General features: G+C 53.8%; 1 protein-coding gene across 4 annotated transcripts in view; it reads right to left on the minus strand.

Moving 5' to 3' along the window:
• AGAP3 (ArfGAP with GTPase domain, ankyrin repeat and PH domain 3) overlaps positions 1-27,248 on the minus strand; it is a 135,181-nt gene that overhangs the window by 87,178 nt on the left and 20,755 nt on the right. The window contains exon 1 of one of the 4 annotated variants that reach the window (XM_030491555.1): positions 7,743-8,391. The exons of the other annotated variants lie outside the window; for them this stretch is intronic. Within the exon in view, the coding sequence (XP_030347415.1) occupies positions 7,743-8,226 (484 nt within the window). The 5' untranslated portion in view covers positions 8,227-8,391. Of the gene's footprint in view, positions 1-7,742; positions 8,392-27,248 lie in introns of those variants that run through there. 4 annotated transcript variants of the gene reach the window in all.

The raw sequence follows: 27,248 nt of genomic DNA on the forward strand, positions 1-27,248 counted from the left end.
CTGGCTTCTTCAGCTCAGGGATCTCCTGTGGTTTGTCTATTTGGTAAACCACAAAAATCTCTCCTTTGAGTAATTGTTCTGTCTCTCTTAAAACCATACAAAATTTCAGTTCCACATTTCTTTAGCAAAGAGTTTCAGCAGTATAAATACCCATTCCTCGAAAACCCACTTTCTTCTATCTTAGGTTTGATTACACCAGATGCCCCCAGCTCCAGTACCAGAGCTGATGAGCTAACGTAACATCCCTAGTCAGCCTGACCACCACCTCCATCTTTCACCACAACCTCTCTTTTCCACACTGTGGAGTCCCAGCTGTTAGATCACTCCTTGTACAGAAGCTCTTGTGCACCTTCCACCCTCTCTGCTGTCCTCCAGTATCTCCTGTTTAGCAGAAGAGGACATGTCCACTACATGTGTCACTGTGTAAAGCATCTCACCTGCAATAGGAGGAAGGCAGGCAGCTGCAGCAGAAGGTCCCATGTTGCTCCTGTGACCGAGCCTGCCCAGACCACCCAGCAGAGCCAGCTGTAATGATAAGATGCTCTATATGCAGCATTTCAGGGTCGAGGTACCCCAGTGTAAGTGCTCACAGAGGTATGGATGAGCCCACTCTTATTCCAGTACCCGGGAGGGTAAAAGTAAGAGCTTACAATGTTACCAAAGGAACAGAGACCAAGGTCGAAGTGGCCTTGAAGACAGCCACGAGATTCCTTCACAATCACCTGGAAAAGTTACTGAGAACAGATCTCAGTTCCCTCTATGGCTGCTTCCAGAGCACTCCCTGCAGACCACAGGGAGAAGCTTAGCTCTCATAGTCAAAAGGAGGAAAAATAAATGCCTTTAGCTGCAGCAACCAGCAGCCTGTAGCATCTCCTCCCACCCCGGAGAGCAGGCTCCAGAACATGTGGGAGTTTCTACTGCACCTGAAGGATCACCACTACTAAACATGAATCCTTGACTGACACCATTCTCACAGGGTACTCAAGACCACCAAGACCATCAGCTAGTTCAGGAAAGCCTGAGGATCTGGAGCACAGCCCACTCTCACATGTCAGGCTGGAGTCCATGCCACAACTGAGTCCTTCAAATCTGCTGCTGTTACTGGCCCTCAGTGCATTTTACACCCCTGCTGCTCTGCTCCCAAGACACACCGACCCCTCCTCTCTCATCACGCAAGGGTGATGCCCATGCACGCCACACTGACACCTGGGTGACCCACACCTGGTCCTGATGCGCTCATTCACAGGCCCCAACACACCTCGTCAGTCAGCTCTCACGTCACCCGAAGCCCCCGCAGCCTGCAGGGATGCAGGGACAGCTCCATCACTTGGTTTCCAGCTCATTCCCCAGCACAGAGCCCTCCCCACTGCCATTTCCTTGCACTTGCTCTCCTCCTCCACCAGCAGCTTCTCGCAGGAGCGAGCACAGCAGCTGTGTGCAGGCGGGTGCAGATGACACCCACAGAGCTGTCAGAAAGGCACCTCGAGAGCAGTTTCTCAACCACCCAGAACAGCCACAGGCCAAGTACCTGGCTGCCGAAAAACGCTGACACAACTCGCTGATGTCAGCTTCGTCCACCCCGAGCGCTGATCCTTTGCTACCAAAATGCAACATAGAGCAATTTCCTGCACCTCATCCATGTAAATTCTGTTAAATATTGTACACTCTGAGTGTCTGTGCGGGGCATTACACAGCCAGATCAGTGCAAGGAAGGTCCACGTACCCAGATCAACCTGCAGGAGGTTGATCTGGGTGTGGGAATCCCCCCTCTCCACCACTGCACCGAGCAGTGCAGGGGGTGACAGCAGCCACTTGGGCACCGCTCCCCACTGGAAGAGGCACGGGATCCCCATCTTCTCCTAGGGAGGAACACTGACCATGCAGAAACACATATCAAGCCACCAGTGACCTATCCTGATCTAATGCACTAACTGAAATCCAGGCATCAGCACCTTCCCTGCAGCGCCAGAGCCTTGGTACGAGTTTGTTTAGCAGAGATCGCCTCCAGCTCAGGCAACACCTTAATGAACTCCCTCATCATTAGGGTTCACGTAGGCATTGGGGAGTAGCGACCCATTTGACCAGCTTTGCTGCTGGACTGGCTGTATCATTGGTTTTTCACATTAAAACACACCCCCAGTCACTTCCTCTCTCTTCTCTTTGTTATTTAGTAATACAAAAGGGACCAGACTCTGAGTGCTGTGGTTCAACACCTTCTCCAGGCACATGTGACCTCAAAAGCAGAAGCAGTGGACTCACGGCACCACTTGCACACCATGAGCCTTAGCACAACCAAAGGGGCCTTGGCTCCAAGACACAACCACACAAGAGAGACAGTCAGTCTGACCTGTCCTGGAAAACAGAGACTCCGGCCAAGTTTGTCACTGCCCAGAAGCTTCTGCTCATGGAAACTTTCATGCAGAAGGTGGAAACCCATATGGAAGTTTGGAAGTTATGGTGGATAGAGTCTCCACTGTGAAGAACAGCAGATATGGACATAAAGCAGGCACCCTACATACATAGCTGATGTCCCTCGGTCGGTCACTCATCCTGGACACCTTCAGTGCCCCCAGATCAGACCACAGTTGTGGGATGGGCAGCATCACACGCAGGAGGCAAGACCAGAACCCTCCATCTCTGAGGCTGGACACAAGAGCCCCCTTTGCCTCTACAGACAGCTCAGAGGGAATTCAGCCACGGCAGCATGGCCCCACTGCGGCCTGCATCCATGTGCTGCTGCAAAGCTGGGAGCAGGAAGCGGCTGTCTGAGCAAAACTGACTGCTCACCCAGGCTTCTCCCTTCATAGGATGAAGCATAGCAGGTTCATCTACCTTGTGCTTCAGAAGCACTAGTGCTAGACACATTTGGTCTCCGCACACAGCAACTAATAATTAACCGACTCATTATCCAAGCCACTGTGGAACTGACTTGGACAGTGAAACCCTCGACAGTAAAAGCAGGCCTGAAACCAGGTCAGAGGCTGAGCAAATACAGCAGTGCCCACACAAACCACATTCTAAAGTACCCATCTGCCCGCACACGCAGATAAAAGGGCAGCAGAGCGCAACGTGCCTGGGCAGAGCCACCTTTTCCTGGCCAGGCTTGATAAAGCCTCAACCCTGGCAATGCTGGCAGGAAGAGAGATTTCTCCAGGTCAAGGACCAACATGGCAAGGCTAGCATTCCTGTCACAGGATTACCCAAGGTGGACACCCGGTGTAGGACATGGCCTTAGCAAGGATTACCTCACCAGAGCTTTAAGTACTTTGCAGCAGTGAAAGGAGAGATCTTTCCCAGAGGATCTCTGGGAAAACAGATCCTCCGGCGATCACAAACTGCCACCCTTGCTCCTTAGTACACCACAAGCAGCAGCAGCTGGTGCCATCAGACTACATATGCTGTGCAGGGCACAGACTTTAGCCATATATTAAGCCGCTAGCACCTACAACTTGCCAATCCACATCTGAATACACACAGACTGAAGAACTGTACCAAATTCTCTCTGCTCTGATGGCTGGCCAGGGTCTGCTGAAAGGGACATCCCAGCAGAGCTGGTGATGTGAAGAGACATAACCCACTGCCTGCCCCACACCAGTGTTCTGTGGGGACCTATCTCACTGGTAAAAACCTGTTCCAAATTTGTCTGACCTCAGCTGTAACTGTTCAACCCCACAAACAAAGGCAGGTTAAGATGAAAAAGACACTGGTTTTTGAAGCTCCCTCTTCCTACAGATGCCTGTAGACTGTAATCAGAACACCTCTGCAGCCACTGCACACATCTCCTCTGATCTCGTTCTGAGGATGAGACCGTTCAGATCAGTGTCCCAACAACTCCTTCCTCGATACCTTCCAGACTTCTCAAGTTTTTCTGAAGCATGGACACCAGATGGGATTCAGCAACCAAGGCATGGTCTCTTAAACCCATCATGGCATCTCTGTTTCTCACCAACTCTCCCAGCTAAGCTGAGGCAGGTACCAACAAGAGATGATGCATATCATTATCTACTCAGTTCTCTATGCAAACTTCACCTTATTAATGTAAAAACACCCCCCTCTTCTCCCAGTAGTCTCCTCTCACACATGCCCTACACATCAGTGCCTGCATAGATAAACACCAGAGTAAAGGGAGTTACCTTAACCCACCTTAGAAAGCAAGGCACCTTTCTTGGGAGAGGGAAATGTGGTTGTGAGAAATACTTTCTGAGCTGTCAGAGATGCTGTACCCATTGCATGAGCCTTCTATGCACAGGGAGAACTCCAATCCCAAACCAGTCCAGTTTTTATATGCCTGTGCCTATCAGAGGGCTTCTCAGAACTGCACCAACTGATACCTTGATACCTAGACATGTTCCTCTGAACCACCAATGATGACTATTTGTCATCAGGCCAAGCTGGCTGGACTCTGGTTTGACTTTGTTCTCTAGGTCCAAAAGGCTCTTGCCCTCCCTTGGTGCATTAACACCCCGTTGGCCTTCATCCTGCCACACAAAGACCAACTCTTTTAAGTCTTTTTTGGGTAACAAACTGTGTTCCCCTGATCACCTCTCTCTGTGCTGAGTCCTGGCTGAAACCCTCCATCACAGGGAATGAATGTGGCTTACGGGAGAGTAAAGGGAGTTACCTTAAACCACCTTACAAAGCAGGGCATCTTTCCTGGGAGAGAGGAATGTGGTTGTGAGGAACACTTCCTGAGCTGTTGGAAATGCTATACCCATTGCATGATCCCTCTATGCACAGGGATGGGGGAGCAGTGCTGAGACCATCCTCATGGCTCTCTGGTGGAATGGGCTTTTTAGCCTTTGGATATGTATACATGGCAGCGTGCAGCACTGGATGGGTATCTCAGCTTGCTATAAACAAAAACTCCAGGTTCTAGAAACAGGGTAGCAGTGTTGGCTTGGATCTCTGCCTGGACTCATATATCCAGCTTTTCCAAAGAGCTGATAACCACAACTGCAGCTGCACCACCTCGGAGGGCGTGTTGGGACTGTATCAGCAGCTCTCCTAGGGCTAAGGTGGGCAGCACTAGCATAGAGAGCATCGAAGCTTTTGAAACTTAGAGTGTTAAAACACTACTGGCCTGCAAGCCTGAAACAGGAATGGGGCCAAGATCTCTTCGAGCTCCTGCATCCAGCAAGCCCATGTTGGAGCAGTTACAACGTTGTGCACCTCCAGCCTGTGATGTCCTGGCTTAGAGGCTCACAGCTCCTACTGGGGCGAGCCAGAGCTCACAGACCAACATGCTGAGTAAAGAGACAATGGGAAACAGCACCTAAGACAGGACAAGCAACAGCAGCTTTGCTCTGCACGCTTCCCTGCTGCTTCTTCACATTTCGTTGACCCCAGGAGGACACTGTTTGACCGTGTACAGAGGCCTGTACTGCGTGTACTGGGTACCAAGCAAATAATAGCAAAAATGGTGTTCTAAAATAAGACCAAACCAAAGCATGAACTTTGCACCTCCAGCAAGCAGGGCATGCTCTACCACAATAAGCCACAGTCCCTGAAGCAGGCCAGAGAGCACATCCCTGAGCTTGGGCCTCCAATATGACCCACGGTGGCAAATGCTAACCACCCTGACAAGCAGTGGTCTCTAGTTGGCTGCAAGCCCCCTCCATCGCTCCTCAGCAAAGCCTTGGAAGGTTCTGCAGCAGATCATAGAATCACAGAATCAACAGGGTTGTGAAAGACCTTCAAGATCATCAAGTCCAACCATTACCCCAGGACTGCCAAGACCACCACTAACCATGTCATTAAGGGCCTCATCTACAGTTTTGAACACTTTCAGGGCTGGTGGTTCCACTACTTTCCTGGAAGCCTGTTCTAGTGCCTGACTACCTGTTTTTCCCAATATTCAATTTAAACCTCCTCTGGAGCATCCTGAGGCCGTTTCCTCTTGTTCTATCACTTGTAACTTGGGAGAAAGGACCAGCCACCTCCTCGCTCCAACCTCCGTTCAGGTAACTGCAGAGAGCAGCCAGGTGAGGGGCGAGGACACCACCACAAGCACTCAACCTCAGCTACTCCCCTGGGAATGCAGCCGCCGGGCCGGCTGCTGCTGGCGCAGCTCCTGCTGGAAGCCACTGGCAAGCAGGAACAGGCCCCCTGCCGCACGGGCAGGGCCCGGCCCTCCCTCCCCGGATACACCCACATTCCCCAGCCATGAGCGCAGCCTCCCCTCGCCTGGGAACCTCCCGCCACCCAGCCAGCACCCAGCACCCGGCCCGGGCACCCCAGCCAGCGGCAGGGCCCCCTGGGAGGAGCACACCGCAGCAGCAGCACCCCGTCCCTTTGCCTCAAAGGCAGCCTCGGCCACCCACCCAGAGCCTCCAGGACCTTCCCCAGAACACAGCGAGCCCTGGGGACGAGGGGAGCTGGCAGGAACAAGCTCCTTGAGCTCCCTGTGTGGCAGCAAGGCTCAGGCTGCCAGCAGCACTGCTCCTGCGCTGGTCCCTGGAGTGCAGCCATCCTGGACAGCATCCTGGGCACAAAGCTGCTCCAGCAGCCGCTGCCTGGGGAGCATGCAGATTCCTTGGGGAGCCCACCAGCCCCATCTGTCCCTCTGGCACATGAGCCAAGTCAGGGAGCTGCCTCCAGAATGCCTGGGCTCCAGAGCAGGGTGATGGAAACCTAGAGAGGCTCCCAGGGGCCCGAAAGAAGCTGCCCTGCCTCCCTGAGCGCAGCAGGTCCCAGCCAGCCCAGCCCCAGCTCTGTGTGTGCAAGCCAGTGCTCAAGGCCTTCAAAGCCTGTGGATGCTGTTCCAGACCCTGCTTGAGGACCCGACAGGGGCTTCGGCTGCCAGTCCTCATCACATGCCCAGCCCCCGTGCTGGTCCTGTCCCCCCTCCACAGCCAGTCCTGCCTCTGTCCCACAGTCCCGTCACTCGGGATGCCATCCCTGTGCTCCACAGGCTGCTCTGCACCCAGTGAGCACGACCGCTCCAGAACACACACTCCTGGCCTCCATTTGGCCCCAGGGCAGACTCCAGCAGATCATCATCCTGACAGAGCCTGGCACCAAGGAGCTGCTTACACGAGGGAGGTACCGGCACACTCCTGTGCTCCACAAAACTCCCCTTGCTGCTCCGCACCTCCGCTCTGGCAATCTCCCAAACAGTTCAACCCTTGCTCGGGAGCCCACTAACAGGAGCCCTCCACCCCTCCCATGCAGTTTCAGTTGCCTCTGCTCCCCCAGTGATGCAGCACAAGGCCCAGCTCTCCCTGCCCTTGCTGGTACACCACTGTGGCAAGAACATGGGACACATGTGCTCAGCTCCCAGGTCTCCAGCCGGCAAGGAAATCCAGACACCCAGAGAAGCTGTGGCTGCCCCATCCCTGGCAGTGTTCGGGGTCAGGCTGGACGGGGCTTGGAGCAACCTGCTCTAGTGGAAGGTGTCCCTGCCCATGGCAGGGGGTTGGAACTGGATGAGCATTAAGGTCCCTTCCAACCCACGCCATTCTATGATTGATCTCCTCCAGCTAGCTACGCTGCAGCTCCTTCAGCACCAATGACGATGGTGGTGCCCACAGCCACTGGAGTATGAAAACAGCCCCATGAACACTCACACCACTTCACTACAGCCAAGCTTTGCTAAGCGCAAACCCAAGAGCACCAGGACAGAATCGGGTGCCTATGCCCAGCCCAGGACCTCAGCTGGAATAGGCCACGGCCACCCATCCCCACAGACCCCATGTGCGCAGAGGGACTCTCGCTAGGCCAGCACCGCTCCTGCGCTCACTTACCCAGCGCTCGCAGCGGACCACTGCCCAGGAGAACAGGCTCAGCACCGCCGTGGGGGTTATTGGGGCATGTGCTGCTGGTGCTGCCACGCTCTCGCCTTCGGAAGCGGCTCGTAAGGAGTTTCCACAGTCCCCCGGGCTGCCCAGGGTCAGCATGCAGTCTGCCCCCGACCCTGGCCAGCTCCGGGTAGAGCAAGTCCCGCTTGCTGGGGCAGGTGTGCAGGGAGCTGGCGTCCCCCTCACTCTTGGTGCGGAGACGCGCGGGGCGCAGGAGCCCCCCAGACTCCGACCTCCGCAGCTCATGGCCCCGCCGCAAACGGAAGCTGAAGCTTTTGCGCAGGGAGCTGAAGTTCTTCCTGGGTCCGGGACTGCTCCATCCACTGCCTCCAAAGAGATTCCATCGGCGGCTGCCCCAGAGGGAGCCCCCCCGGAGGAAGCCGGGGCTCTCGGCGGTGTGCGGCTGCCGGGCCGAGGGTAAGAAAGTCATGCTGCTGGGGCGCGGGCGCTGCGCCCCGTCGGCCCCGTCGAGCAGGGACACTGCGCCCGCGCCCTCGCCCTCACCCTCTCCCGCCGGGCCGGGCTTGCGGGGCGAGCGCAGCCTGAAGAAGTCCAAAAGGCTGCCACGGGCCCTGGCGGGGGGCGGCGGGGGGAGCAGGGCCCCGGCCGCCAGCCCGTTCCCCGCCGCGCAGAAGCTCTTGGGCCGCCGCCGCTGCTGCTGGGCGGCCTTGAGGGCGGCCTGGACGGCGGGGACGCCCTGCAGGTCCAGGGACTCGCAGACGCTGACGGCGCGGCGGGGGCTCGGCCGCGGGGGGCCCCGGCCCGCCTCGCTCCAGCGCCAGCCCTCCGCCATCGTCAGCTGCGGGGCTGCCCCATGGCCCCGGGCCGCCCGCCGCTCTGGGCCGCTGCCGGTGCGGGCGGCCGGCCCCGGGGAGGCGGCGCAGCGGGGCCCCGCACGCCGCCCGCTGCCTGCCGGCTCCCACGCCGCGCCGGCATGCCTGGGCCGCGCTCCGGCGCGCCGCCAGCGCGGGGCTGGGCCCGCCCCGGAACGGGGCCGGGGCCGCCCCGCCCGACCGCGCCCTCCCTGCGCCGCCGCGGGCACCGAGCGCCGGGCGGGCCGGCGCTGCCCTTCACCCGGTCCCGGCCCCGGGCGGCGGCTCGGCTGCAGCCCCGGGGCAGGGCCCTGTCACTGTCTGGCTGCTCGGTGCTCGCAGCGGCAACTTGCGCCTTGCACCGGGGAGCGGCGGCGCTGTTGGGCCGGCCCGCACCCGCTACGCCGCGGTGCTCGCCGCGCGGCCCGGCACCCGCCAGGGCAGCGCTGGGCAGGGCTGTCCCCGGCCGCCCGCACCGCCCGCCCGGGCCGGCGTCGGTCAGGGTCCGGTCTGACCCGGGAGCGACCCCCCCCCCCGGCACGGTGCAGGCCCGGCAGTGCCCGCCAGGGGGCGCGGCGCTCCCGCTCGCCGCTCTCGCCGGTCGCCCTCGCGCGGCTCCGGGAGTCAGCGCCGGGGGCCCCGCGGGGCCGGCACCGGGACTCGCACTCACACACACACTCACACAAACCGGGCGGCCCCCTCCGGCCCCTGCCGGTCACCGGGCAGCCCCCGCCCCGGGAGCAGCGGAACCGCCTCAGGCGGAGCTCGGCTCCCGGCTGGCTCCAGAGCAAAGCGCTCTTCCTTTACCAAACACGCCATGGCTTAGCTCTGGCCCTCCTTTCATGCTGTTTCCTCCAGAATCCCCCACTGCAGCACCCGCTCCATTTCCTCCCCAGCACTCCCACCCGCTGCTGTCTGCAGCAGTCCACAGCAGCCTCCTCCCTTTTCCCAATGCATTTTCCCTTTCCCTGGCTTTTCTCCCTCCCAGCACAAGCATGATCTGCTATCCCTCTGGGGAGGAGGGAAAAAAAGATGCTTGAATCCCCCTTGAATTATTTTTTACATTATATCTACCTTTCTGAAAGCTCTGACTGCTAAACCAGCCTAGGTCGTCTTCTGCCTCTCGAGGCCTCTTCAGGAATGACTTCGTACCAGCACCTCATTTTTTCCCTTCTTATTGAGAAGTCTTCGACTTTACTTGCCTTGACTCTTCCAAAATCCCATCATCTTTTTGGACTTTGCCCTCTCTTCGATCCCTCATCCTCCTTCACAGTATGTCCCCACCATTTCCTTGAGCAACACCCCATCTCATGCAGTTCTCTGTGGATGCGCCCAGGCCCAGTCATTGCCCACAACTAAATCCCACCTCGCCACGAATCACCACCAGGTTCAGCCTTTCCCCTTCTCCCCACGGCACAGCCAACACCCCAGCCAAGCCCCATCCTCTCCCTTCACCATCCTCTCCTAAGCACACAGGTTCCACCATCACTCCGTGGCATAAGCAGAGCTGTCACGCAGCAGCCTCCTCCCTTGGCTGGAGGTCCTTTTCCCTGGACTTGTTGGCACTTTCCAGACAGTAAAACCTATACACCCTTCCAGCTACGAAGTGCTGGGCACACGGAGCAGCTGCCCACTCCGAGGAGCAGCTCAGAGCTGCCTGTCCCCACACTGTGTCAGTGCTTCTCGGGCAGAAGACTGGTGCATCCAGCTCCCCTCCCTCCTAAGCCAATGGGCACCGATGTCTGAATGCAAGCAGAAGGCGCCTGACAACCTGCCAAAGCCACAGCTCTGCCATCTGTGCCAAGGTCACAGGAACACGCGAGCTGCCAGACTGGATCTGACCCTCATCCACATCATCTGCTGTCCCGTCTCCCAGGAGCAGCCGCACTGCAGCGAGGAGCGAGGAATTCTGCAGAAAGCAATTATGATGGAACGTCTTCCAAAGAGCGCCGAGCACTAGATGAGCCTGGCTGCAGGGACCACAGTGTCTCTGCCACCAGAGATGTCAGAACCGATCACACAGATGCCTGTCAGGAGCAATCCAGACACAGGTAACCAGCCCGTGGGCAGGGAACCAGACCCATAACCTCGCAAGCTCCTTCCCCGCCACGCTTTGCACAGCTCTGTGCTCCCTGGGATTGGAAGTTGTTGCTGTAATGAAATGGGACTATCTATATTCATCTCTTCCTAAGATTCTGGGTTTAACTTTTCCTCTAACAATGCCAGATGGTACACCTTCTATGTGAATCTCATCTTTTTTAAATATTCTGGCAAGTTCTGGGCTTTCGGTATCACTGAATCACAGGAATATCTCCTGGAAGAGACGATGTACCACACACTCCGCTACTGAGACAGGACTAGACGTGTGTGGGATCACCTCGACAGGCGTCTGACCCGTCCTTCACGGCCTCCCTAAGCCCACTGCAGCACTGCACCATCCTCACTGCTCCCACTCCTCCTCCCACAATCCTGTCCGGATCCTCTTGCCTGCACACAATGACAATTACTTCTGCAATACCCGTATAAGCTGTGCAGGAGAGCAGGCTCCATTCTTCCCCACAGCCTCAAACATAGTGGGAAACAGACAGCGTTCCCCTCAACTCTCAATGTCTCCTTCCCTGTCCCACCGAGGATTGCATTTTAAAAGCTATTAGTGCTTTTAATGCATTCCCTTCAATCCTTTACAGTTTGCCTACTACCTTTCTCCAAATGCAGTGCCAGAACCTGGGCACAATACTCAGCTGGGGCCTCCAGCAGCACTCAGAAGAAATACATGTACAACATCCATATGGCTACATCCCAAAATGATATTGGTCTTTACTACAGTAACAACATAATGGTACTTTTACCTAATTAGCTTGTTATGAGGCAAAGGTTTCCACATGCTACATACATTGATTTAATTCCCTTGGCATTGTTCCTACAGAAAGAACAAAAGACGTAAAATAAAAAAGAACAAAACGGAGCCTCAGATAAAACGTGTGGTGGCAGAAGACTGCAGGCAGGGTGCTCGCACCCAAGAAAGGTCTCAAACCCCACCAGATCTCAACAGCACGTGGGCTTTAGCTGCCTCTTCAGCCACCACGGCTGAAACAATGACTGACAGAGGAACTGTTCTGAGAATGAGACCAGGAAACCAGAAACCACCGGTGTTTAAAAAGAGCCACCACTGAAATATGCCCTGCGCACCTTTAAGCATCTCTTAGGCAGTTTACTCTATGACTACACCAGGTCTGACTGGTGCTGTGTGCGTATCTAATGCAAATGGGAGGTTGCCGTTCCACCGCCTGGTGGGAAGGCGGCTGCTGGAGTCCCCTGTGCCACGCAGAGCTCCGGAAGCAGATGAGCTCCAAGAGCTGGGATGTAACAGGGACATTGTGCTTTTGCAATCCTGACCCAGGGCAGGTGCCTGGGGACAGAAGCAAGTTAGTCTCTTACCAGTACTTTTATGAGTCACGCTCATGTTACAAATATTATAGCAATGAACATCTGACTTAGATTAACAAAAAGCCATGAGAAGCTAAACAACAGCTGCACTGGAAGACAGTCCCAAAGTCAGGGAACTTTCCACTGCTGGCTGGTCCCCAGTGAGAAGGCCAGGGTGGAGCCCAGAAATGGAAAAGAAGTCTGAACCGTGACTGGTCAAATGCTCCACTGCACTCCTCCAGACCTAACTGGCACTGGTATTTCTGCTCCAGCTGTCTGCAGATACAGAGGTTTTGTTGCAAGGGGACGTTCAGCCTGGAGGATGGGATGGCTGCATTCACTCTCTCCCCTGGGTTTGAAGGTGCTGTTTCTCTGCAGAGGGGCCTAAGACTGGGTGACCCACTGCAGCAAGGCACATGGCCAGCACAGATGAGGGACTGTGACTGCAGCATCTGAGAAAACCTCAGCAGTCAGAGATGGAGGGATGAGGTTCTCAGCACAGATGGAGCCGTAAGTTCTCAGTGCCCTGGCACCACGCAGGACCACGCAGGTGCCAGCAGGAGCCAGGAGGACTGGACAGATATCAGCCAGCCCCGGGACCTATATGCCCACAGACCTGTGCCAGCAGTCGGGCCATGGGCAGGAGACCAGGCTTAGTGCCACTGCACAGGCAGTGCTGCCAGGAGACAAAGACAGAACAGGGCACGGTGACACCACACTGCACCTGAACCAGGCTGTGGGATGCCCAGGACCCACAGTACACACTGTCCAGCCAGACCCATGCAATCTGGGCGTGAGGCTGGAGCAGCAGAGCAGGAGGGCTCCATGCAGTGCCACCGGCTGAGCCCATCCGCAGCTGCAGGAGCGCCCCAAGCACAGTGCCAGGACCGCGCCAGAGCTGCCAGGCTCTGCAGACCAGCTCCAGCCGGCTCGGCCGCGCACCAGGAATACTGATGAGGCTCTGCCCAAACCGGGAGTATCTGGGGGCGCGGGCTCCGCTGCCTGGACATGGGGTGTGCAGCGCCGCAGCCCCGCGTCACAGCCCCGCTGCCAGCGCGTCAGCAGCGCGCCACAGATGTCCTTCGGGAGGCGGTGGTGGGGGCAGACCCCACAGGAGGAGAGCGAAGGAGATGGAGGCGGTTCCCCTGACCCCGAGCAGGGGGACACTGTTCATAGCTGAGTTCAGCCACAGCTAGGCTCTGGGCACAGCTGTGGGGCTGAGCATCCAGCACAGCCAGAGATGTAAATCACAACAGCTCCACTGCGATAACCCCTTCTGGTCACCCCAACCAAGCCATTCACAAGAGACAACATCCTCACCTCTCCACAAAACATCCAGCAGACACCCACCCCCCACCTCCCCCCCAGGGTCTCAGACTGGAGAAATGAGGCATTGTTCCACATCTGACCTCTGGTAAAGCCCTCAGTTCCCTGCCCGTGCCCCCTTGCAGCCCTGGAGCCCTGGCTTGCCATGGCCTCTTGGAGAGAGAACTCGGAGCAGGCTGGTACCTACAGTTTCCATGGAGAGGGAAGAAGCAGGCCCAGCCAGCAAACAGTTAACAAAAGCCAGGAAGTAAACAGAAAAGGTACATGAGAGCCTGATTTCAGCATCAGCTCTCTCCCTCCTCCCACACACGCTGCACACCCCCAGCTCGCTGCACACCCCCAGCTCGGGTCCTGCCTGCAAACCTGCCACTGCTGATGAGGAAATTACCACTTTCTCCGCACTGGGATTCACAGAGATGAGGCAAAACCATCTCCTTCCCACACGCCATGAGGTCATGCCCATGTCACCCAAACCACCCCACACTACGCACGCAGGACACTCTCTTGCCCACCAAGGGAAGCTGAGCGCCAAATCACTGCCATGCTACAGACCCTGCAGCCCCGCACCAACACACACTACAAGACGGATGCAGAGATGGCTCTTCCTAAGCTGCTCCAGACCCCAGTGCCACAGGGAAGCCCTGCAAGGTAACACTCTGAGATGTAATCTCCCTGGCTATCTTCCTGGCGTAATAGAAGATCAAGGCAGCAATCACTTCTGCTCGTTAAACCACCCCCCCGGGCACTTGTGCAAGCAGGGATGTTAATACCAGTGTCCTGACTAAGTCTCAGCCTGTGCTTAGCTGCAGTTAGGCTGGTACCTCTGCTCCAAGCCAGCCTCACCAGTGCAGGCACCAGGCTGTTCCCAAGCTGTACTTACGCAGTCCTTTATGCTCCTCACTGGCCTCACTGGAGATGCTCAAGCAATGGCTGCAGGTATGAGCAATGTGATTAGGCTAGATATTGTGAAATATCCTCAGTATTTTGAAATCCAAAGAGAAAAGCCCATGGGAAAAGTTGGGATGAGGACTAAAGGAAACATCTTCATGTCCTCAAGCCCAATCCTTGCCCTGGCTTTGAAATCCCTCCCATAATCACAGAATCATAGAATAGCTAGGGTTGGAAAGAACCTTAAGATCATCTAGGTCCAATCCCCTGCCATGGGCAGGGACGCCTCACACTAGACCATGTCACCCAAGGCTCTGTCCAACCTGGCCTTGAACACTGCCAGGGATGAAGCATTTACCACTTCTCTGGGCAAGCCTGTTCCAGTGCCTCACCACTCTCACAGTAAAGAACTTCTTCCTTATATCAAACCTGAACTTCCCCTCTTTAATCACCGTTTACAACAGTGAAAATCCTCTAGCTATTCCAAAGCAGCAGAGTAAAGGAGAAATGAAAAGAAAAATGGAATCTGCTCGGAGGATATAAGCCAAGAAGTCTCTCAAGGAGGGAGCTGCACAGGGAGCAGCTCCTCTTGCTGCTTCCCCACCAAGCAGTGGGCTCAGGGTGGTGCTTCCCAGCCTGACTGGCTGGGATGGAGCATCGGGACACCCACACAAAGCACTATGTGCAGGGGAGGGAACAAAACCCTTCCTGGGTACGAAGAACCTCAAAAATCAAAGAGTCCTGCTCCACAGTCGGGGCAAACCATGTCTTTACACGTGACTGCACCACTGTCACCTTCACACACCCCATGGATAAGGGACATTCCTACACCTATGTGAAAAGCCCCCACACTGCCAGGTCTGCACTGACCGGACAGACCCCCCCCATCCTCAGGGCCTTATCATTCCATTGCATGTGGCATTGCTCAGACACCACAAAGGAAATGCACTGGAATTATAGGAACAGCAAATATGGGCAGACGGTAAGAGTGGGAAGGCACTCGGCTCTGCAGAAAGGAGAGAAGCCCAGAATCCCAAAAGGGATGTTCCCAACAGAGCTTCCCAAAGCCATCTGACAACAGTCCTCTCTGGGAAACATGCAGAATAACGACACTGTAGAAAGCCATGGAAAGGTCCTGTTCTTCTCCCCTGTTCCCTCCAGGCACCTGCTCAAGAACAAGAGAGGAGGTAAAGAAAGTGTTTTTGAAAAACAAGCTAAAAAGCCGCAGAGACTAGTAACAACCCGAGATGCTCACATAGAACTAAGCACCCCAACAAATGCCTTCAAATACCATTTTACCTCATGATTCTACCTTGTCATCCTCCCAAGGAACAGAGCTCAGTGACTAAGAACATCAGCACACAAAGGCAGAGATTGTTTTGCCACAAACAACAAGAGTCAGTGGTGAGAGCAGCATTAGTAAACTCTTCTGTATCACACCTGGTGCAGGGTTATCACAGTGTTCTAGCCCCCAGAGTTCTCTAGAAAAGAGAAAAATCAGCCTCCTCTCTGTAAAACAGACCCCAAAGAATTTTAGTTTAAACTCTCATCAACAATTGTTTTAGAAAAGGAGATGTAACTTTCAGGATGTCAAAAACATAGATGTCATCCAGCATACAAAACTAACATTTACAACAACATGGTATTGCTGAGAATACGCATTTCATTAAACCCACTCACATCTACAGCTGGTGCAACAAGGACCTTGGAGCAAGCCAGAGCCAGCCTCCAGCACTGCAGTATCCTGCATCACGTGCCGAGCCAGAGCCCCTGATCCAGGCTGGACCAGCGTAGATGTCTCCTCCTGCTCCCGCCTAGGTACAAGTGTCCCAGGCTCTGGCATCATAAGCCCAGAGGCAGAATTCCTGCCCAGGTCTCCACCAGTGTGATAGCATCTCCTCCCTGGGATACATGGCTCGCTCACAGGGGCACAGGGCAGCTCCTTTGATGATCCATCGATGCTAACAGTCAAGTTCAGTTCCAATTTCATTACCTGCTTGCTCATTACTGAGCTCAACCTTAGATGGCAATCCAAACATGCACCAAGCTTTGCGATCATCAGCCTCAGTCAACAGAAAACTGTACAGTTACTTGCAGAACGTGACCTTCAACAAAACATTTCATACAGTGAAAAGGGAAAGACATAGCTAACATGAAGAAGGTGGATATTAGTGCACCAACTGTGAAGTTTTCATCTATAGATTAAACAGATCCAGTGCTTTCAGCGCATGGACCTGCCAACACTGAACTTTCAGTACCTCTGGTTGCTTATATCAGAGAAAACAGCTGAATTCTTCACTGCAGTTACAGGCTGTGACCCAAAACTGCCACCATGTCCAAGGACACAGGAGGTGGCAAACACAACACTGGTGTTGCGAAGCAGGTCAGGGAATCCTGGGAACTCCAGACCAGCCAGCTAACATGCATGATAAGAAAAATCAGTGAAAACGATGAAGAAGAACAGAGCAAGCAGAAACAGAGATACATGCAATCTCTTGGAAAAGAATCAGTAAGGATTTTGCCAGCAGCAGTCACACCTCACAGAAAGACATCGTCTCCTTTTGAATGATGAACAAAAACTATCTGAACCTGGGAGATGCAGCTGGTCCAGCTGCAGTGGGGACATCCAGCAACAGCCTGACCAGGTCCCTCCACCTAGCATGATCGAGTTTCTCTGGAAGGAGAAGGGGAGCCCTTGGGTGGGTAAACAGCTGGTTAAAGAAGGCAGCCACTGTCTCAGTGAAGGAGGTCACCAAGGTAGTGCCCACAGCTGTGCTTCTCCAGACAGCCACCCCTGGCTCTGGGGTGAACAGTGGAGCAATGGCTTCAGCAGGGAGCACTGCATGGCCACGGGCATCAGTCCCACACACCCGTGGGACATTGCTGCCCAGCCTCCCGGGATGAGCAGCGGGCCAAGGAGCAGCACTGGGATTCAAAGACAGCCAGGTTCATCAAAGACAAAACGAGCACCCTGACTTCATGAGCAAAATGAGGCAGCCATTTCTGCCCAGGCACCGGAGCCCTCGGCTGCGATGGGCAGCTTGGCCGCAGTCAGATGCGTAATGGCATGGAGGAGGAGGAACAGGGAATGAGAGAGAGAGCACCGTATAAAATCCATGCTTCACCCCCACCCTCAAAGCCATGTACTGGTCCCCAACGCAGCAGAAACAAAAAGAGCTTCCATGAAACAGAGAAGGATCTATCAGCCTGAAGAGAAAGCTAAGGTGGCTAAGACTCCCAGTCCATGATTTGATCTCCACAGCACCGCACAGGTAAGGAAGAGAATCTTCCAAGGAAAGAGCTGAGGAAAGTCAGATTAAACCGACAAGTTTCAAAACAAAGGGAGGCATTTCTTAGGATAGGATAATAACAGGAGGTTGTGGATACTCGAAGTTCACCCAGTTCAAAAGCAATTAAACCAAATCACAGAAGATAATCTAACCAGCACTGTAAGATGTGAACCCTGCCACTGGCACCAGAGTCCCTCAGCCACACACCACTGGATGCTGGGTCGACCAGGGAGATATTACTATATGCTCCTCTTGGTTTCACCTGATTCTCAAGGCATTTGCCTTCAGCCATCTTCTAAGCGGAGACTGGGCAAAACCAGACTTCGGTCTGAATCAGCATAATCTTCCTCAAACAGATCCTTGGTTCCTCTGCTCATCACCCCTATAACCCATTTCTGCTCCCATTTCCATCAAAGTCCTCTTCTCTGCAACTGGCATCATACGAAGGCTCCTAGAGGAAACCTGTGTCAAGCCTTACGCCAGGACACTGCTGTTTGCACATCACATACTCTCCCTATGTAGCCTAGGGCTTCACTTGGCATTTTGATGCCAAGTGCCACTCTAAGTCTCTTGCTTCAAGAAATGCCAAAGCCTAAACCAGCCCAGGCTACGACCTCAGAGTGAAAAGTGCAGCACAACTTGAAGGGAAAATAATACCAAAGATGAGAAAATTCCCATTGCATTTTATTAGCCTAGAGCTCTAAGCACACTTTCTCTGTAAGCCTGGGAGCCTCAGACCCAGCAGCTTCCAGGTAATGAGTTCCTCAAATCCGTCTGGCACTGGGGATCATCCTGCCCTCACAGCAGCAGAAGTTGGATCTGGGCTTTCCAGGAGAGATAGACCAGAGAGGGACGCAGAAGGAGCGTGCCTGGAAGATGGAGACTGCTGGGTGACTGTGGCCTGCCCAGAGCAGAGGAGAAGGAAGATGTGCTCCAGTGCCACAGCAGCACAGAGCTGTTACCATGCCCCACCAACCAAGGAGCTGCTGCTTGGCCAGGGCCCCTCCAGCAGACGGGTCCCCAGTCACCCTGAGACTCCCTGCAAGCACTTCCCAGCATCACTCCCAGCAGTCACCCAGACGTTAGAGCAGCTCCCAGTGCCTAAAGGGGCCAACAAGAAATCTGGAGAGGGGCTTTTGACAAGGGCAGGTAGGGACAGGACAAGGGGAATAGCTTTAAACTGGCAGAGGGGAGATTTGGATGAGATCTGAGGAAGAAGTTCTTCCCTGTGAGGGTGGTGAGGCTCTGGCACAGGTTGCCCAGAGAAGCTGTGGCTGCCCCATCCCTGGCAGTGTTCAAGGCCAGGTTGGACACAGGGGCTTGGAGCAACCTGCTCTAGTGGAAGGTGTCCCTGCCCGTGGCAGGGGGTTGGAAGTGGATAAGCTTTGAGGTCCCTTCCAACCCAAACCGGTCTGGGATTCTATGACCATGATGACTTTCCAAAGGACATGAAAGAGCATCCAGCACCCTGCTGCTGTTTGCGGCTGGCAGTGAGAGGAGGTGACAAACATGGGACCGAACAGGCATTTAGCTGTGCTCTATTTTTCAATCCCACTTTACTGTAATCAGTAGCGGTGTTTTAATTAAGATGTTTATCATGTCAGTCTGCGAGCAGACACTGACAGCACTCAAGAGCTAGCAGTTATTTTGCAGATCAACTCCTGGGGTCTCAGGAATGACCAGCAATGACTCAAGCAGTTCTGGAGCCTGCACCATTGCTCCAAGAACGGGAAGAATAACCCTGCTTTCTGGCTAAATTCTAGCTCATTAACCAAGCCTTCTGCAGGGGCAACTAGCCCAGCCTCTCACACAGTTCCCTCAGTGGTTTCCAGCCCTAAAGCAGCTCTCTTCCCAGCCAACTAAATAAATACAGCAAAAACACCACCAGTGAGCCGAAATCAAGAATGCATCCAGCCCAAGTCTCAGCCCAAAGCTATAAGCCATGCTTCAGAGACCCATCAAGCGCAGAGATACTGCCAGGGACCCTCCTGCGTTTCCCTGGGGCATCAGGGACAGAGGGGACATGCAGACGTTGCAGAGGCTGCTGAGGAGCAGCATAGCACAGCTCTCCAGCAGACAGCAAGTGGCTCAGGAGCACCCACAGCCCCCAGCCTGGTGCTTTGCTCTTCTCTCTGCCCCGACCTGGCAGCCAAGAAGCTCCCATGATGGCTGGGAGAGCAAACACGAATGCCTCAGAGACACGACGCCCTGCAGCACCGCAGAGCAAGCGGTGCGAGACCCAGCTCACTGTCAGCAACCGTCAGAGGCCAAAGCCCTTGACTTGGCCCTGGCTGCTGACCCCCCTGCTGCAGGGACCCAAGCAGTGCCCCCATGACAGGCAGTGGGAGAGGGGGACTCAGCAGCACTGGGCAAAGCTGCCCCAGCCAGGGCCACACACCAACGGAGCCCGCAAGGGTGGACATGGCAACAGACTAAGAAGAGAGCTGGGACACAAGGAATATGACCCAACCCTCACCTGCCTGCCTGCCAGCTGATCCACAAACCCATCCTTGTTCTATGCGGCTGCTCTGTCACCAAAATGAAACAGTCCAGCAACAGGGGATGATCTAGCCACCCAAGAGCAGACAGCTATGATGTAACAAAAGGGGGTATCCCTCCCTGTGAGCCCCAAAGCCCCTTCCCACCCCAGCACAGCACCCAGCTGCCGATAACCTCCACCAGGCTGGTGGGAGGGGACCCCACAGACACTGTTCCAGATGGGCTGACAGGGCCATCCGTGATTTTATTATGAGCTCATGATAATCCTTAATCACCCGTGGGCTGCAATGCAGCAGCAAGAGAGGAGCTCTGTATCCTTAAACTGATCGAGTGTTTGGGAGCTGGACACCATCGCCAGCGGATGAATGAGAGGCTACCACAGGCAGCCCTCTGGAGAAAGACGAAAAGAGTACCAAGGCCCCTCCAGTTCTTGGAGATGAGCTCCCTTCACAGTACCTCATTCCTAGCACAGCTTAGGCAAGTGCGTCGGAAGGTAATTGAGATTCAAGGGGAAGCGCTCGAGAGGCAGCAGCGCCCGCCCTGCTGTTACCCACACGACCTTACCTCAGGCCTGCGTGCGCGCGTTTTCATCCTGAGTAAGGCAGTGCTTTGTGGAAAATATACAAGCACATAATTAAAGGCTGCATCAAAACTCATATGCAAAGGAGCCCAAATTAGGATATAAAATGTAAATTTTCACAAGGTTGGCTTTTGGAACCAAAGTAATGTTTGCTTGGGTTTAGTGTAGTTTTCTTGCGAGCCATTTTGTATGCCTTTTTGTTTTATGCAGAAAAAAGATTAAGTTTTATCTAACTGTACCAACCCTTTTCGGACAACCCAGAGAGCTTGAACTACAGAACTGTGGAACCATGGCACAGCCACTGCCAGCTGAGCTGCGGATTTGGATGCTGGTCATTGGATGGGAACTGCAACCCAGGAAAACTGGCCATGCTGCCAGAGCCCCCCAGCTAGCGTATTCCTGCTTTATTCCCCTGTACACGGACCAGCTGCAGTGTGCCAGGCTGTCCTGGATGAATTCCACCCAAGCGCCTTCACTCCACTGCCCGCATCCCTGCTCTGCAGCGGCACTGCTTCTGCCTGATGCTAGGTGTCCAGCCTGTGCTCTGGTGGTAGGAGAGGCTCCGAAGCACATAGGTCAGTCCAAGTACTTAGCAGGCAGGGTACTGCATGCAGGCAGACCCTTGGAGCAGCGTCACCATGCCATTTGTATCCATCAGCACATGCCATTACACACACCAGCACCGAGGAGAGCAGAGCTCTGTCCAACACAGGCATTCCAAGCTTCTCCCCAAGGCCTCTGCACAAAGTCCAAACCATCATCAGGCAGGGAAAAGAAATAAACACCAAGCCACACACAACAGAAGGTGCTGGCCTCCCACCTGTGTTCTCACAGTCCTCCAGAGCTGTGGTTGCAGCTCCTGCTGCAACCACAGATGCCTCAGCCTGGGGATGGCTCATGCCCCCAAAGGGAGCGTGCGCCGCATGCCACCCAATGGTCCCCAAGGGAGGAAGCAGCCTGACATCGCTCTGCCCTATCTCACACCCGCCCTGCGAAGTCCCAGGGGAGCGTGACAGGTCCTGGCTGCCTGACCGCAGAGATGCGCACAGGAAGGCTTCAACCACGCTGGCACCCATGTGAACTTCCCGTGCGGTTGGGGCAGGAGGTGATAGCTTTGGGTGCCTCTCACCACACCAAAACTGGCTGCTCTTTAGCAGGAAGGACACCAGGATAACCAGCCATACCGAACCATACTTTGGGTCAGCAAGATGAACTTGCTGTGTTTGAGATCCCTCTTTATCCATGCACCCCATGCTGCTGGTGCCTCGTCAGTCCCACACCAGCCACCCAAAATATCCCTGGCATCCATGCCACAGGCAGCACACAGGACATCCTCTGCTCACTGACTTCCCACCAACCCGCTCCAGGGACTGGAAAGAAGAGATGTATTTATGCCCCCCTCGCCCCTGAATTACTGCCCTCACCTCTCCAAAACACATGCCTTATTTACAGATGGAATCTTTCAACTTCAGCCTCTAATCACCCGTGAAACAAAGGGACTGCTATCAAAATCCTGCTCCCTTAATTCAATCAAATAACCTCTCAACAGTCTCTGTGATACAGCAGGGCTGCTCAAGCCCCCTCCTGTGGATACATCCCACAGGCCGGCCACTAACTCACGAGTCTTTCTCAATCCCCCAGTTTCCCAATGCTTTTCCGCTGGTGTGCACACAGAGGACCCAGGCACTGCCCTAGCCAAACCTCTATCTCTCCCACCAGGTTCCCTACAGATAACCACACACATACAGAATCCACACTACCCCTTCTGTCCTCAGCACTGCGCTGGAAGCTCATTTTCCACCAAGAGCAGAGCCCAGTTCCTCAAGTCTCCCCAGCCCCTGGCTCTCCAGAAAAGCCCCTCCCTCTCCTTCACCAGATTCATCCACCTCACTGCTGGGATTCCTCCCGGTTTTGTCGCTTTACATAATCTTTATTAATTCAATTACCATTCCAGGCTACTTTTTTCCCCAGCAATCAATACAAATGCTAAATGCTACAAGGTGAAGAATAGCTCGCACAAAACCCACCACAAACACAACTGCTCAGATACCAGTTTTATTTACAACTACACACTGAGGTCCTAAATCTTACTCCGTTTCACTGGTTTCATGTTGACCACAGACTCTTGTTTCTTCACCAAAGTTCACTCTGTCCTAAACCAAGTATCATAAAGAAGTCTAAACGTATTATTTCATTATTAATACCTGTACCTAATCACTCTGTGCTCAGGAGTTGTCATCAGCGTTATGGAAAACAAATCCCATCAAACATGCTACTTGGCACTCATTTCCCCTCCTTTAATTCTTCATTAATTCAGACTGTGTCAGCCACTGTGCTCTTTCCCAGGGATCGATATCAAGCTAACTGTATCATAAATACCTGAGTCATCCCATTTATCCTGTTAGAGGCTGGCACAGCGTTAGCCTGCTCCAGTCGCAGTCATCCTCTCATGCGGGAGCCACCAAGAGGCCAGACATCAGAGAGTTCTGCAGCAGCTCCCCAGGGCTCCTGGCTGCAAGCTACCCAGAGCTGGGAATCTTCAATACCCGATTTTGGTAGCTGCTGCCCAACACTGAACAACCATTCCAGAGAAAGCATTTCATCTCCCCAGGCACGGGATGGAAATGCTTATACTGCACAGCTACCAACAACCCCTGTGTTTTAGCCAGCTATGGACCAACACTGTAGTTAAAAAACAAACCTCATAATTCCCAATTGCCACTAACCAAGCTGCATACAGACTGCTCCTTGTGTCTTACTCCATCAGTTCTCTCACTTGCAGTCTTGGCTTATGTTCCATAGTATCAACTTTTTCTCCGTTAATGATTAATTCTATGACAGTCTTAATTGTTCAGATGTGCCACCTCTTTTGTATGCCAGGCTGAATTCTGAAACAGCGCAGCCTTCTTCATTAATTGTGGGCTTTGGGTGTTTTGGGCACAAACAAGACATTCTTTAGAAATGAATAATTATTGCTTGCATTTGCTATTTATGTTCTTTCTCCTAAGTACTTCGGCTCATAATTTATTTATTTATTTTAGCTCTGTGACATCAGCCCTTCTAAAACAAACAGTAACCTGCGAGTGCCACACAAACACCATCACCAGAAAGAGCATCGCAACACTGCTCAACTGTCCTGGGGGGAGAAAGAGTTGGGGAGTTGCACTGTGAGGGGAAGGAGGGGAATGTCCTGCCCTTCCTTACCCATCCAGAGATGATCCAGTACTGAGGACAGTGCTGGCTGGCTGGCTCGAGAGAGATCACTTTGGTGGAGGTGCAGCAGGAGACAGTGCTGGGAACCTCCTCTAGGAATGCCCAAGGCTGGCACAGGACTGGTACCACTGGAAACGCCACAACACCAGACCTGGGAACTTTGGCATCCACTGTGCAATGCTGCTCACAACCAAAATTGCAGCACAAGCACAGCACCAGAACATTGTCTGGCACGAGCACCAGGCAGATGCAGTTGCGGTTCCCACCTCCACCTGCTCTCTTTATATCTCTGTCGATGTGGTTGGTGCTGCGCTGTGTTGGGGCCAAGGAGGGAAATGAACAGCACTGAGCCACCGAGGCTGGAGGGAGAGCGATACCAGGGAGGAGTGCAACCACTGCCCCATGACAAAACGGTTCTGAACGGCATGTGGGGAGGTTTGGTGGAGGGAATGGGGATACCCAGGGCTGGGTGCTCGCCCTGGAGGAGAGGCTGAGGGAATGTGGCTGGCTCATCCCAGAGAAGAGCTGCTTTCAGCTCCCCATCACTCCCTGGGGTGCTGGACATGGACTGAGCCCTGACCCTTCTTTGAGCAGGCAGGCAGACTATGGCAGGCATCCAGGCAGGGTTGTCATCGCAGTAAGTACTGCTGTGCTGCTCAAGGGCCACAGTGAGCCATACTTCAAGGACTGAGGCCCCCTCATTCCCTGCATCTGCCCTCAGCTGCCCTTCAGCTTTCCAATGCTGTGGGTGAGGACTCGGCAAGCACATCAGGTATCTGCTGCCTGAAGATATTACTGCAAAATTTGGGAGCTCCAGGTACTGAAGCACTTAGGAAAGCAGATCTGGATCCTTACATTCAGAACCCTCCTTTCCCCTGCATTGAAGTCATCAGAGCAAACGCACATACAAATACAACATTCGCTCCATCTTTAAACATCTTTGACATCCAAGGTCTCCCTGGCCAAACCACAAATCCTCCCTGAGCCAGTGAGCTGCACCACAGGCTCTGGTGCAGGCTGGGAAGTCCTTAAAGCAGGAGAGATCTTCTGCAGGGAGCCGCATGCCAGCACTGCTCAGCTCTCCCTGTGCATCCACCACCAAAACCTGCCACTTGTGTCAGGGAACAGCAGCACCAGAGACCACACGTTCCCCAGGGCCACAGCTTCCCTCTTGGAAGAAACCTGGGCTTAAAGGAGGTGACTGCACAGCTCTTGGAGAGGGAACATAAAAGCCACTGGAAAGGAACCGCAGTGGTGGCAGCACCTCCAGGACTGGGGTCCAGCGCACAGCGGGACCCAGCTGCAGGTCCTACAGCACAGCACTGCCGGAAGAGCAGCAAACAGGAAACCTGCCCCAGCCTCGGACACGCAGAGGAACAGCCAGCTGGTTGAAAGGAACTTCAGAGAAAGAATAAATTACATCAGGCTCAGACAAAAGGCTCTGGTTCACAGAGCGACCTTTGCTCAGCCGGATGGATGGAGCGAGTCTCTCAGCAGGCAGCATGTCCTCATTCTGCTGCAGCTCAGGCTGTGGCAGCCCCACAGCTTCAGGAGGAGGAAGGTGCTAGAACAAGTGCACTGTTTGCAGGTAAGCACAGAAAGAACAAAACAACCAAATGAAAAAAATCAGATCAGCTCCAAAGCATTAGTCAGGATGGCAGAAACAAAGAGAAAGCATTGTGAGAGGACCTCAAAATCCTGAGTAACTGGGTGACAGAACAGTAGGTGATCAATGTAAGTGGCATGCTCAGAAAAAAAAGTAATCTTATTTTACATATACAATAGGAACTCCAACTTCTTACCACTTGAAATCTGAAGGTTATTCTAAACATCTCTATGAAAACATCAATTCGCTGCTCAATAGCAATCAAAGAGCAGAGTTCTAGCAACTACCAGGAGGAGGATGAAGAACAAAACAGGGACCATTGCAACACTCTCGCCCCGATCCACAGCATGCCCATGGCTGACGCCTGTGCACCACTTGAGCGCTGCTCCTCACCCTCCCCAGCGCTTCTGACCCAGATCTCAGAAACAGATAGAAGGGAACTAGAAGAGGTACCGAGAAGGGCAGAAGCTGATCAAAAGGACAGAACAGCTTCTGTACAAGGAGCCTGAAAAAGGAAGATGGCAAAGGGGGAATTAAGTCTTCCATGTCGGGAGAAGAAAGCAGGCAGCCACGAGGGAACAATTTGTTCATTGCTTCTCCCAAAACACAAACTAGAGGACATCAAATCCAATTAATCAGCAGGCAGGTTCAGAGCAGAAAGAGATCTATTCATATAAAACATCACTAAGCAGTAAAACGCCTCATTGAGGGATGCAGTGATGCTAACACGCGCTCAGCAGATGATGAGGCAAATTCAAGGACAAAAGCTCAGTGCAAGGCTACAGAAACACAGAGACACTGCTTTGGGCTCGGGAAATCCATGACAGACAAATGGCTTCATGCTGGGAGAACGAACGACCAGCAGCCCAGCTCGCATCCCGGCCCCTGGGCAGAGGCTGGGGGGCAGCAGAGGACAGGGTGATGGGCTGAAGAGCCCAGGGAACCCCTTTCACGAGGGCACTAAGAGTGGACTCGCCTCTCGTCTCCCCTGTGGGCCTCTGCGTGTGCAGAGCTGCTGGCAGCATGTGTGGTTTCGATTGTCAAATAGTCACCGCAGCAGCTGAGAATCGGGGCCTGCAAACTTTGCCAAACTAACTATTCAAGCTGAAATTTTCCATGCTTGCTCTCTGCATTAGGCTGGTATTTTTAGAAGTTTCAGCAAAAGCAATTCAGACATTTCCAAAAATGAGGTTAGGGAAAAATAAGGTAGCTTTGCCAAAGCTGTACATTTTTCCAGCTTTGACTGAGTTGCTTGAAGAGCTGATCCACCTCCACAATCCAGAGCTGGAGCCAGAGCCGAGCGGCTGGCTTGGGGTCATCCTTTGTGCAAGATGACTTTTGCAGTCTGTGAATGTGATATGAACTTGGGGGAGAACGACCCCTTTGAGAGTTGCTGTTCACTTCTCGGTTTATGCTGCTGGATACAAAGAGACCCCTTGCTCTTATCATAGAATCATGGAATGGTTTGAGTTGGAAGGGACCTTAAAGATCATCCAGTTACAATCTCCTCTTAATTCAAACTAATACAGAAGGAACCAACGCACCAGGGAAGCAATTCAGCCGTTGGCTCCCAGACATCAACAGCTCAAGCCGAAGATGCACAACAGCCTCCACTTTAGGTTGAGCTTCGCCAAGACACAGGCTGCAGCACAGCAGTTTCTATCTTGATCTGCTAGATGGCTTCCTTGCTGACAGCCTTATGAAAAAAGAATTTAAAAATACAAAGAAATACAAAGGCGCTTTTGATTTTAGCACTTCTCAATTTTGAGTGCTTGATTTATAATTTTATCACTGTTGCTTAAGTTTATTTGA

This window comes from Strigops habroptila, chromosome 1 (assembly GCF_004027225.2).
Source record: "Strigops habroptila isolate Jane chromosome 1, bStrHab1.2.pri, whole genome shotgun sequence".
NCBI classification, from domain to species: Eukaryota; Metazoa; Chordata; class Aves; order Psittaciformes; family Psittacidae; genus Strigops; species Strigops habroptila.